Source organism: Coffea eugenioides, unplaced genomic scaffold (genome assembly GCF_003713205.1).
Source record: "Coffea eugenioides isolate CCC68of unplaced genomic scaffold, Ceug_1.0 ScVebR1_1476;HRSCAF=2330, whole genome shotgun sequence".
Taxonomy (NCBI): Eukaryota; Viridiplantae; Streptophyta; class Magnoliopsida; order Gentianales; family Rubiaceae; genus Coffea; species Coffea eugenioides.
The window spans coordinates 1-16,126 of NW_020861881.1; the positions used below are offsets into that span (position 1 = coordinate 1).

At 35.4% G+C, this 16,126-nt stretch overlaps 4 protein-coding genes across 4 annotated transcripts; 1 reads left to right on the forward strand and 3 right to left on the reverse strand.

Annotated features, from left to right (window-relative positions):
• The first annotated feature begins 54 nt into the window (after window positions 1-54).
• On the forward strand, window positions 55-3,792 carry LOC113755430 (transcription factor MYB30-like). The gene is made up of 3 exons (XM_027299437.1): window positions 55-187; window positions 2,094-2,223; window positions 3,279-3,792. Exons 1-3 carry the CDS (start codon window positions 55-57, stop codon window positions 3,790-3,792), a joined length of 777 nt encoding a protein of 258 aa, XP_027155238.1.
• Window positions 3,793-6,133: 2,341 nt separating this feature from the next.
• Window positions 6,134-9,597, reverse strand: LOC113755428 (probable serine/threonine-protein kinase PBL10). The gene is made up of 4 exons (XM_027299434.1): window positions 9,408-9,597; window positions 7,278-7,390; window positions 6,256-6,501; window positions 6,134-6,142 (listed from the first exon to the last, which is right to left on the reverse strand). Exons 1-4 carry the CDS (start codon window positions 9,595-9,597, stop codon window positions 6,134-6,136), a joined length of 558 nt encoding a protein of 185 aa, XP_027155235.1.
• A 765-nt stretch (window positions 9,598-10,362) lies between these two features.
• Window positions 10,363-12,396, reverse strand: LOC113755427 (anthocyanidin 3-O-glucosyltransferase 2-like). Its single transcript, XM_027299433.1, has one exon. It carries the CDS (start codon window positions 12,124-12,126, stop codon window positions 10,675-10,677), a length of 1,452 nt encoding a protein of 483 aa, XP_027155234.1. The 5' UTR covers window positions 12,127-12,396; the 3' UTR covers window positions 10,363-10,674.
• A 2,404-nt stretch (window positions 12,397-14,800) lies between these two features.
• LOC113755429 (UDP-glucose flavonoid 3-O-glucosyltransferase 6-like) lies at window positions 14,801-15,917 on the reverse strand. The gene is made up of 2 exons (XM_027299435.1): window positions 15,572-15,917; window positions 14,801-15,309 (listed from the first exon to the last, which is right to left on the reverse strand). Exons 1-2 carry the CDS (start codon window positions 15,915-15,917, stop codon window positions 14,801-14,803), a joined length of 855 nt encoding a protein of 284 aa, XP_027155236.1.
• Between the last annotated feature and the right edge of the window lie 209 nt (window positions 15,918-16,126).

Sequence of the window (16,126 nt, forward strand, 5' to 3'; positions counted from 1 at the left end):
TGAGGTTTGCGTAAGATTTTGGTTCAAGAGTAGAGAGCTGAAGGTACTAGAAAAATGGGGAGAATCTCTTTCACAGACGAAAATGGAATGAAGAAAGGTGCTTGGAGCGAAGAAGAAGATAACAAGCTAAGAGCTTATGTCCAAAGATATGGTCATTGGAATTGGAGGCAGCTGCCCAAGTTTGCTGGTGAGCTATCGTTCCCTCCTCTTAGTTTGGAAAAGAAAGATGTTGCAAAAGAAAAAGGAAAAAAATGTTAAGCTTATTAAATGGAACACGTAAATCATGAACAGATTTCATCAATTAGACAAGAAATCACTTGCAATAATATCATCATGTTGCATGGTATGTTTTAATCTTGTTTACTTGGTGTATATGAATAAGTGAACTCCTATATAAACTTTAGTTTTCTTTTTTGAGTGATTATTTATATTACTTGGTGAGAAGTTAAGAACCAATGAAGCAGACCAACTAAACAAATTTAGTACAAAATAGTAATTAAATGTCTATCGGCTTACTTAGTTTACGTTTTCTTTTTATGCCTAGGGTGCAAGCATAACTTGATTGGTCGATTAAACCTATTTTTTTGTACCTTTAGAAATATTATCTAGGGTAAAATATACGAAGCCCTTTGTGGTATCACTAAAAGATACATAGTCCCACTATTCTTTAAAAATCCTTACATAATCACCTTATACTTTTAACTAAAGTGAAAAGGTGAATTTTAACCTATTATATCACTCGTAGCAGGTCATATTCTTCTTTATTAACAAAATTATAATTTATTTTCTACTTTACATTTTTTCTCTTTCTTTTCCTTTTTATTTAAAAAACAATTTATTCAAAAAAACCATTTTATTTCCTTTTTAATTAATTTTTAAATTTTCGTATCACTTCCCACCACTATCCCCTTCTATCTCAACCATCCTAACCCTCCACTATCACTCCTTATCCTTCCTTCCTCTTCTTCTTTCTCCTCTTTTCTCCTCTACATTACTCCTTTTCCATCTTCCTGGCTCCCTCCTCCTTCCTCCCCAATATTACCTCTTTCCCATCTTTCTTGCTCTTTCCTCCTTTCCCCCTCTTTCCATTTTTCTCATCTCCTTTCCCATCCTTGTCCTTCTTTCTAGTCACAACAGGAAGGAGGGGCAACTTGGAGGATGGGGAAGAAGGTGAGAAAGAGAGGAAGAAGAAGAGAGAGAGGAGAAGGGAAAAAGGAAGAGGAGAAAGATGGGAGACGGTAATGCGGAAAAGAAGGAAGAAGAGAAGAGGCTGGCAAGAGGTCATAGTGAAGGGGGAGGGAAGGGATGGAGCAGAATTGTGGCCATGAAGGAAGAAAGGAGTGATGGCTGAAGGAGTTGCAGCCATGGAGAAGATGAAAGCTTTTAAATATTTTAATTTGATCTATGAATTTTGAGTCTTAAGAAAAAGGTCCCTCAATTTAGTATGTTTCTTTTACAAAATTTTAAATTGACCCACTACTTTTGACAATTGAAGGAAGAAGGCTCTCAATTGACCTTTTTTTTTAATTTGTAAATTTTTGTGCCATTTTTACGTCACAAACCGGTTAAAAGTCAAATTTCACTTTAATTAAAAGTATAGGGTAATTATGTGAAGGGCTTTTAAATATGGGGTGTTATGTATCTTACGATACCACAAAGGGTTCCATGCATTTTGCCCTATTATTCTTCTATTTCGAAATATCTTTCTTTGTCTTTTTTTGGAATCCTGAAGAAGAAACTAATAAAGAGGCACATTAGTCGAGTTTTATTCTTAAATCCAACAAGAAATAAATAGTCTTAATGAAAGACAAAAGAGATTTGGCCCAATTTTATAGGCCCAGGATGTTAGCCCAAAACAATGATCAACCCATTTAAGGGTTTGATAATGATTAATGAATAAGATTTGAAAAAAAAAAGGACATATTTAACAAAACAATTTTGGCCTATATCTCACATAAAATAATCGGTACTTTTAAACGTATTTTACCTTGGTTCGAGTCAAAATTTTATGTCCACATAATAAAACCTGAATTTTTTTTTTTTTCATTTAGAATCTTCTTGTAACAAATACAACGCGGTTGCTTCTGTAATAGGTGTAGCAAGATGCGGGAAGAGTTGCAGGCTGCGGTGGATGAATTACCTAAGGCCAGGCTTGAAACGTGGGAAGTATACCAAAGAAGAAGAAGATCTTATACGAGAATGGCATGACAAGCTCGGGAATAAGTATGGACCAATACTCCACCACTTACCTCTAAACTTGTATTACATAATTGCTGATTACACATTTTACCTAATATTTAACAAGGTATATATTAGTACAAAATACACTTTACTCTCCTGTGATTTAGCGATTTTTCACATAACTTCCCTATAATTTCAAAAGTTATATATAATTCTCGCATAATTTGGATTAAAGTGTCAAAATGACAGAAATGATCATTTATAGCGGAACCTATAAAAATGTTGAAATTACCCTTGTTTAAAAACTGAAAATGGTTGAAGTGACCAAAATATATAAACATAATATGCATGACACTCTAACCCCGCATGATTTTATATTTTATCATATAACCCTTTATAGTTTTCAAAATACATACATAAGCTCCTTGTGGTTAATAAATAATTTTCAATTTTATATATGGGTACTTTGGACATTTTAGTTGACTCAGTTAAAATTTCGTCATTTTGACATTTTAATCCAAATCATGAGGGAATTATTTATAGACCATAGAGGGATTATGTGAAAAAGTGCTAAACCACAGGGAGATAAAGTGTATTTTGCCCTATATATTACTTAAAATGTTACATTTTGCTTTTGAACATGGATTAATATTTCTAACAAAGTGCACATCTACTAGCAACTTTTGATACTGGACAACTAATCAAAATTTGTACTTGAATATATAAATTTGTACATGTGACATGCATCTACTACTCCATTAATGTATATATTGTCAGTGCAATAAAGATTTAATTCTTTGAATGACTTTTGCAGACGAGAGAATTGAAGAAAATGGAACCTGGGACCTAACTCTTATGTTTTTGGATGTGATGAGGATCAAATCATTTTTAACGTTAGAGACTTAGAAAAACGATAATTAGCAAGCGTGCAGCTCACCTTATGCAAATTCTTTATTACAGTATAATTAGTTGTGTATTTTGAAAAGAATGCACAACAGCTTACCTGATTTGAAAAAATTGCACTAACAGCTTACCTCAATCTTATTCCACATTTCTTATGCCTTCTATTTCTTATTTTTTTGCACCAAAAACAATAGATGGTCAGCCATTGCAGCAAAATTACCAGGGAGAACTGACAATGAAATAAAAAATTATTGGCATACACAACTCAAGAAACGCATGAAAAAAATCCCACCAACAAAGAATCCTGCAGGAATGCCTACTGAAGACAGCTGCAAATCTGAAGCAAATCAGGAAGGCCAGCCTGATATTTCTCATCAAGAAGAGTTGCCTCAAGAAAATGTTGGTCCAGAAGCTTCAGTTTTACAAAGCTCAGAGAGAATTGAAACATCCATAACTCAATCTTCGAGCGAGATGTCAAGCTCAAATTCCAATTGGGTACCAGAAGATGGTATTTCCTCATGGGATCAATCATTTGCAGAAGTAGAAAGTTTCTGGAGTGAGCCGTTTGTCCTGGACACGTCTTATAACCAAAATAACTGCGATTTGTCGCCATTATTTGGGGATCAGGAAGGAGTTTTTGCTTCGTACTCCTCATGCTTGGATGATAACAATGATTTCCTTTACCAATGGATTGAAGATCATCCATAGAAAAGCTAGCTACAACGCTATCCTATGTAGTACTTGTAATTATGGATTGTTACAACTTGCAATATCACCTCTATATATATGTACAAATATCAGTTATATATACGTGTTCAAATTTTTCGAGAAATTTAGTATTTAGTTAATCTGGTTCTATTGAGATTAAGCGTGCATTTGATAAAAATAAAGTCTAAAAATTAAAATCTGAAATCTAAAGTCTTAATCCGTTAAATTATTGAATTGTTAAGTATTAAATATGATACATTTGAGTGTATATCATATTAAGCAATAAGTAAAATAGTTTATCACCTATTGTTTAAAGTAAGTTTTGCCGAGAAAATTTAATTCCACTTAATTAATTCAGATATTCTATTTTTAATTATTAAACACATCTGAGCATGTTAATATCTGAACCCCGTTAAATTTAAATTTTGAATTAGATTGTCAAACAGAGCTAAAAGCCTGGAATTTGCTTTAGCATGGTTGTACACTAGTAGTTGGTATTGTAATTGTAAACCAGGCACACGATTAATGGTGAAAATAACTTCTTAGCTACATTACTTTGCAACCTATTCTAGATAGGGCTAATCCAGGGATTAAGGGCTTGTGAATCTGCTCATCAATATGTAGCTACAAAAAATGAGCGAAAGTGAAGTAAAACAGTTTCATGGTCACGTCAAAACCTTACCAGACTAGCAATAATCAAATTGAAACTTACCAGTATATATATAATCTTATCATATATATATATATATATATATATATAGCAGCAGACTCATTCACAGACTGGGATTTGGAAGTTACTAAATCGAGTGCTTTTACGATGATTCCAGTTTCAGGCCGGCGAGAAGGAATTTCGTGGATGCATATCTCTGCAATGTAAAGAAACCGGCGTGCTTCGTGAAGCGGAAAATCAACTCTACTTTTCAGTGATGGATCCACTAGTTCGATCCACTTCCTTTTCTGCTTGAGCAAAATGCATGCCTGCAACTTATATCTTATGAGAAAGCTGTCCTGTCCATCACATACACTTAATCGTAGTAATTGATGGCAGAATTATTTTGTTATCAATACTACTACAAGTAAAAAGAGTGTTCTAAAGGAATTTTTTTGAGTGTTCTAAAGGAAATAGTAAAGTCGCAGGTCTTGAGAATTATTGACAATTCTCTATCACTAATTTTGTATTTAGATGTGACCAACTGAGGGGAGACCTAAATTAGGATAGCTTTTGAAAAGGGGGGGTCACAAATAGTGAGGATTTTGAAACAATGTATCATATGAATGCGTTATTTAAACAACGCATTTACTGAATGCATTGTGTTAAAAATAAATACATATACAAATCAAGAAGAGATTTGAGGAAATATTGCATTTACTAAATATTTTTCACTGTTGGAAAGAATTTGAAAATATCACTCTTGAAAAATTTTAATTTTTTTTCCAAAATAGTATCACTTTTTTGAAATTCACTCGTGGTCCAATAAAGTACAGAATATATCCCGGCGAATTCACTTCCTACTTCATAGATAGATATGTACACTGGCTTTAAAAATCTCAATCCTTATTCCTATGTTTCAAGCAAAATCACTCCCTATACCATAAATACTTAGGCCGGTTTCAAAACTCTCGAGCATTTGAAGATAAGGGTTGCAATTTTTGTACATGCCTTTGACATTGATAAGGATTAAAACATTTTCTACATATCCGTGACTTCCAAAATAACAACTTTTGTGATGTTACAATAATGCTATATATGAAGACACAAATAGATTATGTCCTCAGAAAATATTAAATAACAAAGGTCTTGTGTATTTGGTAAAAAAAAAATAACAAAAGACGCGATTACAACCATATTGAAGTGTATAATAAGACGAGGTGAGAGTACTACTTCTTGTTCACCTAGTTTAACCAACTATTTTATGAGTAATTGGTTACTAAAAGAACTTTAAGGCTTTACTTAGATATAGGTCAATGAATTAAATCTCTTGACCTATATTCTAAAAAATCCTAGCCACTAATAGAGTTTTAAAACTCTATTTGGATGTAGCATGCATTTTAAAAATCCAAGTTTTTCCAGAAATTTCGCTAGCAAGTGTGTAGGCATTTGTTTGGATTGGTAGCGATTCAGTCTCCTCCAAATTTTCCTTGGACTTCTCTAGATCCCCCTGCCCCTAGTATAAAGTAGGTGTAGTTCTAAAGTAGATTCTATCATGTCTGGAAGAGAGAGAGAGAGAGAGTACTACTTCTTGTTCACCTAGTTTTTTTTTTCCCTCTGCACTGTCTATCTAATAAATCTCACGCCCTTACTTTAGGGTAAAAAATATCTCAAAGTATATTCTCAGGTTATTTAGGAATACTGTCATATAAATAGCAAAATTTTTTGCATGTACAGAGAATGGATAGATTGTTGGAATTCGTCAAAAAAAAGGAGAGAGAGAGAGAGAGAGGGAGGGGCTAACGACTACTTACCCAATGAACGAGGCTATCCTGAGGAGTCGGCCTATCCGTATCCAATGCAACTCGACCAGCAATTAGCTCCAACAGGACAACACCAAAACTATATATATCACACTTGAACGTAAGCTTCCCTGAATCCAGATATTCTGGTGCACAGTACCCTTGGGATCCCAAGACTCTTGTGGTAACGTGGGATTTATCCAGGACTTTAGGAGGCTCGTATCTGGCGAGTCCGAAGTCTCCAAGCTTAGCTTGTAACTGGTTGTCCAACAAGATGTTTAAAGATTTGATGTCGCGATGGATGGATGACGGGCGGGCAGGCGCTGCAATGGAGATAGTGGAGGCCTTTGGCAGCTCCTAAAGCAATGTTGACCCCTGTTTTCCAATCCAGGGGCTGTTGTTCACCAATTCCTTCAAAATGATCGGCCAGACTTCCCCAGGCATGAATTCATGCACCAAAAACTTCTCATTTCCTTCAGATGCGTATCCATATAATTTTACCAAATTCGGATGCCTTAATGTTCGTAGAATCTCTACCTCGTTCTTGAATTCTTATTCTCTTTGTATCGATCCGTCTTGGTGAAACAGGAATTTAATTGCAGCAATCTGATGGTGATGAATCAATCCATTCAATTCAGTGGACACAAATTTTAAGTGCTAATATCAATTCAAATTTATTCAAATACTAGGAGTACTGATTTTTACTAGTAATAGAACTAGCAGTAAGTAGTAACAGGATAGAACAAATAGTTCTACTTATTTGCAGATTGGTTGACTTATCAAAACAAACAAGAAGCGTAGAGCAAACGTGCTCATTTCCCTACTATGAGTAATGCATCAAACAAAATGCCCTGAAGTTACATGTTTCATACTTTATTTCATTGATCATTTGATTCTGGAAATCTTCGTAAGTTAAGTAAGTGACACGAACAATTTTTTTACTACTAGTAAATTAGTTGAACATGGAACAAGAAAAATTGATGTGAAAGTCAATTTGCATCAATTAATTCATGAAGAACTATGCCAAATCTTACTTGGCCAGATTCGAGGGTTCCTTTGTAAACCACTCCGTAGCCTCCCATACCAATCACATTTTCAACTGAGAGATGTCCGGTGGCAGTTTTAAGCTTACACACAGTAAATTTACCTATAACAGTACTTTGTAAGAACATTGATATAATAAAGATTTAGGTTTGAGGTCGATCATTCAAAGAACAAAATATATAAAAAAATGGAATTAATGGCAAAATTAAGCAATAATAGTAGTTACCGCTGGTTACTTGATCTTCAATTTGATTACCCTCAATCTTCTTGATGCCCTTGGGCTAATTTCTGAATAGGCAAGAACAACAACCCATTGCTTATATAAGCAACTGTATATCTCAGTGTTGCAAAGTGGAAGTTGTATAAGTACGAGAAGCATGAGAATCATTGAATATAAGCAACTGCATGTGTATCTGGTACCCCAATTATTAAGTTATTGAATTGTTAAACAGTAAATTTGGCAAATTTGAGTATATATCACATTATTTGACACAAAAAAAAAGAGTATATATTGCATTAACTGATAAGTGTATAACATTTGAATATATAACGCATAAGTGATAAGTGAATAGTTTATCAAGTGTTTTTGATAGTAAGTTTTGTTTTAAAAATTCGGTGGCAATTAATTATTTTAGATGCTCAATTTTTGGTTATCAAACACATTTGAATATGTTAAAATCTGAATCCATTAAGTTTAAGTGCTGAATTGGGTGATCAAATAGCTCCAAGATAATTCGAATTCGTCAATTCAGAGATGAACTATTTAACTATTTGTTTCAAATATCTCAGCTTGAACTTGGCTTGACATTTTTGTGAGTTACTCGAATGTGACCCAAAGTTTATATAGATTTTTAACCTATTTGATAAAGGCCAAAATTTAAGTAGATGCGGTCTTCAAAGACCCAAAGATTCAAATTGTGCCATACCACTTGGTAAAATAGTGTGGTACAATTTGGGCCATTGAATTTTTGAAAGTAAGTTTTATTCAAGTGTGAGCCTTTGATACATAGGCCATTTTTTTTATTATTCCTTGTACCTTATATGTTCAAAAAATCGTTTAATGAATGACAATTTCAAGTCCTAAAATTCATATTGGTTGACTCAAAGTTAACGTGCTTGTTAAGGTCAAACAAAATGTTAACATGCTTGTTTAATGGGCTGTTTATTTTGGGTCGAACCCATGCAGTGAGGTTTATGAGTAGGCAATTAAGTTGGGCCACATCTGTTAAAGGTGGCCGTGTAAAAATAACATGGGCTCCATTCCATTCAAATAACATGGGCCATATCTGCAATTGAAAGTGCAGCCAATAGCCCGTCATAAGATGGGATATTAAATAGAGGTATTATCCACAATCTAGTTATTGTGATCCGGTAAAGTCCGTCCATAATAAGCGGATTTAAGTATGCAATAACTTTATTTTCAAAAAAAAAAAAGAAGTATGCAATAACTTTGAATGGATTTAAATGAATATCCAATTATATCTAGTTAATTATTGATTGGTAGTGAATTAATTCGACTCATTTATTTATATCCATTTAAAAATAACTATATATTTAAACTCTATTTTAAGTGGGTGTTAAACAAATAAATTTAAATTTTCTACTAATCTAATAATAATAAAATGTCATTATTTCTCCTCAAACAACATGCAAAAAAATTATAAAAAATAAAATTTCAATTACTTGGAACCACTAATTATCCATTTAGAAGTTTCTCAAAAAGTATCCGCTTTTATTGAAACAAGAAAGTCAATAAATTCAAGAACTAATGACCTAAGATTGTAGTCGAATGGCCACTTCAATCCCTCCTTGGGAATAGCCGTATAGGTTGGGGATTCCAAACCCCCTGCTTATGCGTAAATCCAGGAAATCCTGACACTTTCTACTGTAGGAGTGGGTGCAGTTATACTTGTCTAGTTTGATATTGGTGATTTAATTTTCGTTGGCTTTTTCATGGTCCAGTTGAACCTATCTCCTTTCTTATATTTTAGGAATAGGTATAGATGGTTGTCAAAAAAAAAAAAGGAAGAAGACCTAAGAGAGAAATAATGGCACCCAATGCTTTTGATGATATTCTCCAATGACAAATAAGAAGATCCCCACCTTCCTGCCACGCTAACCTACGTTTCTCACTGATAACGCTTTAACCCTTTTCCTCACTTCACTTTCACCATCCCTGAGTTCTCTTATCCCTTTCTCAACTTGCTCAGCTCTTACTATGCCTTGATTCTTCTTTTCTTCAAAATAATCTAAGCAAATTTCCACTGGATTGCCCAACTCTTTCACCACCTGAAAAGCTGAGAAAAGCATTCAGCTGTTGCTCCGCGTGCAACGGCAATGTAGCCATTGGCACGCCACACCATATATTCTCCAAAGTTGAATTCCAACAACGAGACAAAAACCGCCCACTGCCTGGTGCGACAACACGGCTAATTGTTTAACCCAGCCTACGACTTTTACCAAGAAGATATCCACAGCCTAATTGTTGAAATCTTTGATATTTAAATAATTTGTGGGTGTCAATTGGCATCATTAATAATTGTTTTTCCTGTAAATGATTAAGGTTCGTTTGTTACAAACCTGATGCAATACTGAAAATATGCACCAAATTTTTGTTAGACGAATATTTGCCACAGCTATTTGTCAACATTTTGAATCCACATTTGTGTTTTGTAGGAGATGGCAATAATCAAGTGTGGTTAATACTCGAAAGTTCAACATATCATAGAACTTGAAGAGAAATGAATATTTAGAAATAGATTGATGTAGTTAAATTTTGTTGTTATACTTCTTATAATGTTTAAGGAACACTGGCATAAATTATTGTATTTCTCGTGACTTCTGAACTAGTAGAATAATTTTCTCGAAATTCTGCGAAAAGCTAACCAAGTCAATATCGATGTTTTACAATTTACACCTGTGGGTTGAAAAGATTAAATCAAGACACACTCTCAACAGCTCTCTAGCCACTCTACTGCAAGATATATGCAGCCTACAAATCTCATTTTACTGAATTCTTAGTAATGGTCAGAAATTGGAAAGAAATGTTGATTAATTAATAATTAGTGAGATCAGTTTAACAAGATAAAGGCTGTTTTTTCACTGTTTTATTCAACTGGAACATATTCAAAAGTCTGTGGGGGCAGAATATATCAATGATTCTTAACAAGATTAGCTTAACAAGAGGAGGAGAGTGCCTTGTTCTCAAAACCTAAAGGTTTTTGAGATTCACTGAACAGATAAATTTTTTTTTCAACTGTCTCATTCAACTGCAACATATTCGAAAGACTGTGGAGCAGAATGTATCAATGATTCCACATTTGCACTTGTCCTACATTTAGTTGAATTGAACCTTGTTCATGTGGTAATCTCCATTAACAACAGTTTTCATAGCACCAATTGAGCTGAAGACCGTGAACAAATGTCTTGAATAAGATTCCCCAAAGCGAAATAAGATGACCCACCTTCCTTAGTAGCTAGTCTGCTTTTCTCGTTGAATTCTTTAACCCTTATCCTTACTTCATTCTCAACATCCATGATTTCCCTTATGCCTTTCTCTACTTGCTCGGCTCTCACCAGAGCTTGATTTTCCTTTTGTTGCTTGTAGTCCAAGCTAATTTCTACAGCAATTCCCAACTCTTTCACCAACTGGAACGCATTCAGCTGTTGCTCAGCTTGTACAGGCCAGGCGGCAATAGGCACCCCACAAAAGATGCTCTCCAGCGTTGAATTCCAGCCGCAGTGTGACACAAATCCCCCAACAGCCGAATGTGACAGCACGGCCAATTGTGGAACCCAACCCAGTACTTTTCCGATCGAAGCCGTTCGATCCAAGAACCCTTCGGGCAGCACAAGTTCAAGATTCTCATAATCCCTAGGAAATCCTCCTTTCGTTGCAGGGGGCTGCCTGAGAACCCATAGGAACCGATGACCACTTCTCTCAATGCCATAAGCTATTTCTTGAACTTGGTCCGGATGGAAACTTGCCAAGCTGCCAAAACAGAGAAAAACTACCGAGTTTTTAGGCTGACAATCCAGCCATTTCATCATTGCTGAATAATCTTCACTAGATTGAGTGTGGATTTGGGACCTATTTAGAATAGGCCCAACAGGAAAGATTGGTGGCAAGCTTGATTTACCATAATAAGAATCTAATGAAAAGGAACTAATAGCATTAGATTCAAGATCACTGAAAGTGTTCACTATGATTCCTTTAGCCCTTCTGTAGTCACGGGTCCATTTCAAAACGAAGGTCGACCAATATTCCTTCTGGGTTGCCATAGCTGGGAGGACGCCGATTGGAACTGGTTTTGCAAAACTAGGGAGAATTAAATGGCTTTCCCCTTTAACCAGATCAGATATGTCCTGGTTGTGCTCGTCTTCAAGGGTTTGGAAATGAAGCATCAGACCAAGAAAAGCCGCACCAGAGGTGAAGAATATGTAGGTAGGAACTCCAAGCTCGTCAGATACGTCAATCATGGTCGTGCTAACTAAGTCAATCAAAAACCCACAAAATTTTTGAGTTTTTGAGGCTATGGCTCTCACATGAGGTTTCTGATATTCTAGGAGCTTGAAAGTGAAGAGCCCTCTATGTGTGATGTTCCAATCAGAGGTGTCTTCTGGTGTTGGAAGGTGATGGAAGTGGAGGCCTTCAACATTTGTGGCAGCGATGAGGGACTGAATTCTGGCTGTGCCATGGGGATCAATTGGCAGCTCCATGATCAGGGCTATGATTGATAGTTGATTGTTTCTTGCAAGCATCAGCTTGGCCAGCTCAAGGGCCTGTACCAAGTGCCCCATAAGAGGTGAAACCATCATCAGGAGCTTAAATTTCTCCATTTGATACAGGAGAAGAAGGTTAAGAGGGGATGGAATTGTAGTTCTAGCGCAAGAAGGATGCCTTTGAGGTTAATAAGTTCACAGATTTTGCATAGAAGTTGCTTGTCAAAATTGGGATCTATGCTAGTAATTGAGAGTCCTCAAAAATATATCTTCGTCGGTCCACTTTTTAGACGACGGTTCTGTTGGATCACGTAACCTCGTAGACTTGACTTCAATGCCTCTTCATTGAATTGACTGAGCTCTGCGGCCCTTACAGATGCTGTTGAGTCGATCCGATCTCGAGCTTGAATGCTAAGAGGGCTATTGGACTTCAAGCTCGAGCTCGATCGAGCCCCAAATTTTAAATTCAAACTCGATTCGATATAGTTAAAAATAACTCGAGCTTGAATTCGTATAAGATTCGAACTCTAGTACTCGAGCTAAGTTCAAAAAATGAGCTCGAAAACCTTTGTTTTCTAGACCAAAATTCAGAAAAAATACTGTGCTTTCCTTCAACAAAATAACGACTCATATTAAAGCGTGCATTTTTCTTCATTTCAATACAAATTCCAATCATGTGATTTAAGCACTCTAAAATCCACAGTATCAAACTAGTTAATATGGCAGTTTCTCAATAGCCAAAATAGCCATGTAAGCAAAAAAATAGAGAACTTGATATTAATAGAATTTAGTTACAACACGCTAAACGTACATATTTTAGATCAAGTTCTCTATACAATATTCTATTAAGATCCATTGTCAAGATTCTATACAACAATTCATGTACAGATTTTAATCAAAAATCAAAACACAACTTGGTAGCAGCTATACAACATTCACTTGAGTAAAAAAAAAATCACCAGATTCACTGCACCTCAGATTTTGCATAGAAGTTACTTGTCAAAATTGGGATCTATGCTAGTGATTGAGAGGCCTCAAAAATATATCTTTGGCGGTCCCATATCTTGCAGAAGCATGTGTTTGTATTTGTTTGGAGAAACGTGATTCGCTGGGATATAGGATCTAGAGGACAGCTCTGTTGGATCAGGTAACTTCATTGACTTGACTTCAATGCTTCTTCAACGAACCCAAAAATGATTACCAGAAGCCCGTGACAAGGGTAAGCCAAAAATGACTTGACTAGCGCCTGACCAATTGGTTCGATAAATTGTGCTAGGCTGGTATTTAATCATTCTCTGAAGTGAAGTCTCAATGATCTAAATGAACAGTGTAATTCTTTGTCATTTAACACAAAGCTGTTGAACAATTGATAAAAATATATAGGTATAGAATTTTGTGGTCTTATGAACATTAGAGAAGCAATTTAAGTTATAAGTACCTTTATCAATGATTAATTGTTCAATCCTCTAACCAAAAGTAGCTAGTTGTTTTAATTGAGAATTGGTTAGTTTCCTCTAAACTCTAATGTTTGGACAATGAATTGCAACAAGGTCGCCATATTAAAGATCTTTACATGCTAAATTCATAGCCTGAATCAAGTCTTGATGCTCCTTTCGACAGAGGTAACAACAACGTATCCTCACAACAACATTTATCCTCCAAAGTTTTAAGGGTAAATTACCATTTACCTCCTTGTCACATTTTATCACATAATTCTCCTATGGTTCAATAGTATTTGCTTGACCCTGTGTTGTTTTACGTAAAATAGAAAATGAATAGAAAGCATATCCAGTTTAATGATATCTAGTTAAACTTTTTCCAATTTGACCAATACACCCTCCTGAAATGCATTTGAAATATGAAATATGGCATATGCTAACGTATGGAAAATCCACTTAACTCCTCTTGTGGCTTTGCATTTGACCATATAGTCCCATTGTAGTTTAGTAATACCCACATAGTATTAGTTTAAAATTATGATGTATATGTACATGTCCCAATATTAGTATTAGTATTATTTTGTTTCGATTCAAGAGAGATTCCAAATCTTATAATAAAGAGTAGAGAAATGAGAGAGGTTCAGAGTTGAACCTAGAATCTTATAATCACATGGCTAATGTTTCTCCTTGCTAACCCTTGGGTCATTGTTGATACTTATGTTATTTGTTAAGAGAATTCTTCTCACATTGAAAACTTATTAGAACTTTGTTTGCCAGAGGAAACAATATGTTGTATGTTGGAACAATGTTTCTCACTATTTATTGTTCCCTTGGCAAACATTGTGCTGAAACAAGATTTTTTTTTTCTTTTGTTTTTTTATCTGTAAATGGAAGGTTTTAAACCCAAAACCTTCTACTTATAATTTCTTTTATCTTAATATCTAACCCAACTCTTCTCCTGCTGAAACAAGATATGGCTACAGAGAAATTGAACTAACAATTGTTACATCAAATAATTTATGAGCACATAGTTCCACAATTTCACTCTCATATTCTCCATAGGATCTTTTCTTAGTTCACTTGACCAAAACGAAAAACTGGAATAACATTTACCAGAAAAAAAGTGTTTGATAATCCAGCAAATGTTTAAAACTAATAAATTAAGTATTTTTTTTCTATTAAACTTATTTGACAATAGAATTCTCTCATTTCTGAATATAACATGCATGTAGTATAGTACTTTAGTTCAACTCAAATGTATTGATTATCAAACGGAATGGATATGACTTTGTGATTACAGCAATTAAAACTTCAAGACTGAGATTTCAATTTCAGATTTCACACTTTAATATTTATTTTCTACCAAGGCTCCCCAATACTTGGGAAGCTTGATGGAGGCTACTGCACAGAGTCAGCATCAAATTCTCAAAGGCCACACGAGACGAACAGCCTTCCTTCATAGCTTGCCTACATTTCTTAGTAAACTCTTTGACCTTTTTCCTGGCATCATTCTCACCATCCATGACTTCCCTTATTCCTTTCTCTATTTGTTCTGCCTTCGCCAAAGGTTGATGCTTATTAGCTTCGTTGAAATCCGAACTAATTTCCCCAGCCATTCCTAACTCTTTCACCAATTGGAATGCGTTGAATTGTTGCTTTCCAAACAATGGCCATGCAGCAATTGGCACACCACACCAAATACCCTCCAATATTGAGTTCGAGCCACAATGTGGCACAAATCCACCCACGGCAGGGTGTGACAAAATGGCCATTTGTGGAATCCAGCCCACAACTTTTCCAATCAAAGCTGTTCGATCCAAGAATCCTTCGGGCAAAGCAAGTCCATGATTTTCAAATTCCCCTGCAAATTCTCCATTTTTAGCGGGGAGTTGCCTAAGAACCCAAAGAAATCGGTAGCCACTTTTTCAAGGCCTACTGCTATTTCTTTCACTTGATCCAGCTTAGAACTCCCATACTACCAAAACAAAGGAAAACAACTGATTTTTCCGGCTGGATATCCATCCATTCCATCATTTCTGAATGGTCATTAGTGGATTGAGTTTGGATTTGTGACGTATTTAGAACTGGACCAATAGGGAAAATTGATGGCAATCTTGACGTACCATAAGAATATTCCATTAGAAAAGAATTAATAGCATGAGGCTCAAGATCAGCAAATGTGTTGACTAGGATGCCCTTGGCCCTTCTATACTCACGAGTAGCCTTCAAGAACCAGCAACGCCAAATTTCCTTTCTAGTTGTAAAAATTGGGAGGACGCTACTTGGAACATTGTTGGTTAAGCTAGGAATGACCAATTTCATTTCAACTTGGACTAAATCGGATATTTCCTTAGTTTGCTCATCCTCGAGTGTTTCAAAATGGAACATAAGACCAAGACTAGCAGCACCACAAGTGAAGAAAACATAGCAAGGAACATCAAATGCTTCAACTACATCGATCATTGTCATCTTATCATGTCAACTATGATCCCTGCAAAATGTTTGATTTTAGAGACGGTTTCTCGTACATTAGGTTTCTGAAACTCTATGAGCTGATTAATATAGCTTCCTCTATGTGGAAAATGCCATTGAGAGATATCTGGCGTTGGAAGGTTGCAGAAATTGAGGCGATCGACTTTGCAGGAGGTGATCAGAGACTCAATTTTGGCCATGCCTGC